The sequence below is a fragment of the Neomonachus schauinslandi genome, chromosome 8 (assembly GCF_002201575.2).
Source record: "Neomonachus schauinslandi chromosome 8, ASM220157v2, whole genome shotgun sequence".
NCBI lineage: Eukaryota > Metazoa > Chordata > Mammalia > Carnivora > Phocidae > Neomonachus > Neomonachus schauinslandi.
The window spans coordinates 108,863,762-108,866,767 of NC_058410.1; the positions used below are offsets into that span (position 1 = coordinate 108,863,762).

At 53.9% G+C, this 3,006-nt stretch overlaps 1 protein-coding gene across 1 annotated transcript in view; it reads right to left on the reverse strand.

The window, feature by feature from the left end:
• APOBEC2 (apolipoprotein B mRNA editing enzyme catalytic subunit 2) overlaps nt 1–2,673 on the reverse strand; it is an 8,858-nt gene extending 6,185 nt beyond the window's left edge. Inside the window, exon 1 of the mRNA XM_021692121.1 lies at nt 2,525–2,673. Within this exon, the coding sequence (XP_021547796.1) occupies nt 2,525–2,673 (149 nt within the window). The remainder of the gene's footprint in view (nt 1–2,524) is intronic.
• Nucleotides 2,674–3,006: the final 333 nt, after the last annotated feature.

A 3,006-nucleotide genomic window follows, 5' to 3' on the forward strand; every position in this document is an offset into this window, starting at 1 on the left:
GAAGGAAGGAAGGAAGGAAGGAAGGAAGGAAGGAAGGAAGGAAGGAAAGAAAATCCTGATTTCTAAAGTTTGCTGATCTCTGTAAACACTCCTACTATGGAGATTTCAAAAAACCAACATGACGTCACTGAACGCAGAGTTGGGAAGAGATGCACACAATTGATTCTCAGTCATCGTGAGTTGGCTTTGGCACACCTCTGCAGTTTTAGACCTTTTTCTAGCACCTTCTACCTTGTAATTTTCTTAATGTTTTTGGTCTGCTTTCTATCCTGAGTGCCCTATTCAAGCCAGAATCACAAGTGGGGCATATCTCCTTCTTCCTACCTGGTATGCCCTCCTCACCTCCGACTATTTCCCAAAAAGCTGCTGGCCCTTCTGCTAGTTTGCAGCCCAAAACCAAGGAGCAGGAGAGACAGACCCATCCCCTCTGGGAGTCTAGGCTAGGAGAGGAGCTGCTTTGCTGACCCCCATGATGCCAGGGCATCTGGAGAGGAAAGGAGGGGAAAGCTGTTCCCTCATCCTGTTCCTGCACAGACACAGCCGCACCTCTGGGCTATTTTAAGCCATCTGTTTACCCTGAGGGGCCCAGGAGACAGATCTCCACAGCTGTTACTTGTGGCCAGGAAACACTCAAGGCTCCACCTCCCTCCTGAACTACTCTCAGAGCACCCAGAAAACTGCCCTGCTGCTCCTCTTTTTCTGAGCCTTGGGTCAGAGAAGCCTCTGAGCCCCACTACCTCACAGATGGAGATAGCTGGAACCCTGTTTGGGGAATCTGGGACCCGGAATGAGTAAGAGACCCGTGGAAAGAACACTTGGCTGGAGTCAGAAGACCTGGTTCTATGGTCTTGAACTCAATCTCCCTGACGCAGTTTCCCCTCTGTAGAGTGGCAATAATGTAACCCCCCTCTCCCAGCATGGTGCTGAGGGTTGAATGGACTCACGCACGTGCAAGTATGCAGTGATTATAAAGCCCTGGACGAACATAAGTTGCATCGGAGGATTTGACCATTAGGACCAACCCCCATGTTCAGTTGAACATAGTCTAATTCTGTTCCAGACCTATCCTGCCCCTGTGCTGGGGAGATCACAACCCTGCACAGGGTGGGTGTGCATGTGCCTGTGTGTGACCAAGGGCAGCATGGACCAGCAGGCTTAGAGTGAGGAAAAGGATCTCCTTCCACAGAGAGCCACTGGAACTGCGGACTTTCCTGGCCTGGTAGCCCTCGGCTCTCCCTAGGTCCATATTAATCTGTGCTCCTCTTGCTTCTTTAATACTACGACAAGGTTGACATTCATTGGTTGGGCATGGGTGAACTCAAGGTCCAGGCTCTTGCCTGAATTCTTCCCTCAGGAACTAGGTTGCATTTTTCCCTCAGGTTCTCTTAGAAATCAAAAAGATGTCTGAGCTGGAAGGGACCTTAGGGATCAACTTAGTGTAACTTCCTCATGTTACAGATGACAAAACTGAGACCAGGGCTGGAAAATCACTTGCCAAGCTTCAAACGGCGAGTCCGGAGGGCCACCCAGGGCTCCTCTGCCCCCTGAGAACATCATGCCTCCATTCTTCCTGAAATTTCTCCTAGTGTGGACCTTACTCTGCCTGTGGGCATTGCTGGAGACGCCCATCAAGGAAGCCTTGGGGCTGAGGGAGGCAATGTGGCCCTATGTATCCCCTTCTTATTCTTGGCCTACGAACTTCGCTGGGTCCTTTGCAAAAGGAACAGAGAGGGAAGAGGAAGAAGGACAACTTGGTTTTATTCCTGGAGATGGCATAATCTGGGCAAGACAGAGGGACCCTGTATGTAGGCCTCTCTTTGGGGCTTGGAGACCCTTCGCTCAGGGTCCTTGTTCCTCCTTGGGGCTGTGGCTGAGGGCAGAATACCTCTTCTGCCCAGAAGCTCCTGGCCCTGGACTATTACCTGCTCTGTAACTACTGTTGGCTGGGGGTGGATGTGGAGAACCCCTAGGCAGACTCAATTCAATAAGAAAAAAAGTGCTTCTCACTCAGCCTTGGGAAAGGGCAGATCTGTTTTCCCTGTCTTAGGATCTTCCACTCCAGAGAGAAGCTGTAGAGAAAGAGTGAGAGCCATGCAGAGAGAGGAGAGGCCCTCTCAGCAGCAGGGAGAGAAGTCGAGGGAGGAGGTACTTTGACTGGGGCCATATTTAAATGTGTCTGTGTCATCCGCTGTCCTTACCCAACTCCCTGGGACTAGACAGCCTGTACCCGGAGAGGCAGATGACAGCCCACTACCAGGAGGCCTGAGCGGTAGTTTCATTCTCTGGGGCCTTGCCTCCGAGGAGCTGCTCCTACCTCCCCCTGGTTAGGGGGTGCGGTAGGTGTCGCCCGAGAGGCCAAGAAAGATTTGCAGCTGTGTCCGTGGCAGCCCCTACCATACACGGTAGGCTCATGGCGGCAGGACCGTGCCCTTGACCCGTACTATGACCATCCTGAATTCCCCCAGCCCGCCTGCAGCCCACGCTCGTCTAGGGAGGAGGCCCCCGGCCCACACCCAGGTCTCACCCTGTGACAATCTCAAAGGGAGGCAGTTCAATCAGCTCCTTCAGCTTCTCAGGGTCATCCAGGTTTTCCAGATCCTCACCATTCTGGGAAGCGGGCGCCGCGGGCTCAGCAGCTGCAGCAGCCGCAGCGGCCTCTTCTTTCTGGGCCATGGAGGGGTGGTGGCTCCGCAGTCACTGAGAAAGAGGAGAGGCAGCGAGCGCCTGGGGCCTGGGCCTGGCGGCAGAGTCCCAAGCAGCTGTCAGCAGCTAAATCTGCCTGGGGACGACGGGAAGAGGCCCCGGGCAAGCCAGGCTTAGTGTTCTCACCTCCAGGCCACACAGGCTTTATAACCAGAGCCCTCCGCCCCTCCCCCAGGCCCTCACCCTGTATCTTTTTTTAATTGAGTGACAGCGGGTGCCGGGATGGGGGGAGTGGAAAATCTGGCCACTAGTATCCCCTATTTATCAGTAGGCAAAGACAGGATGCTGGCAGGTGGGCATGCC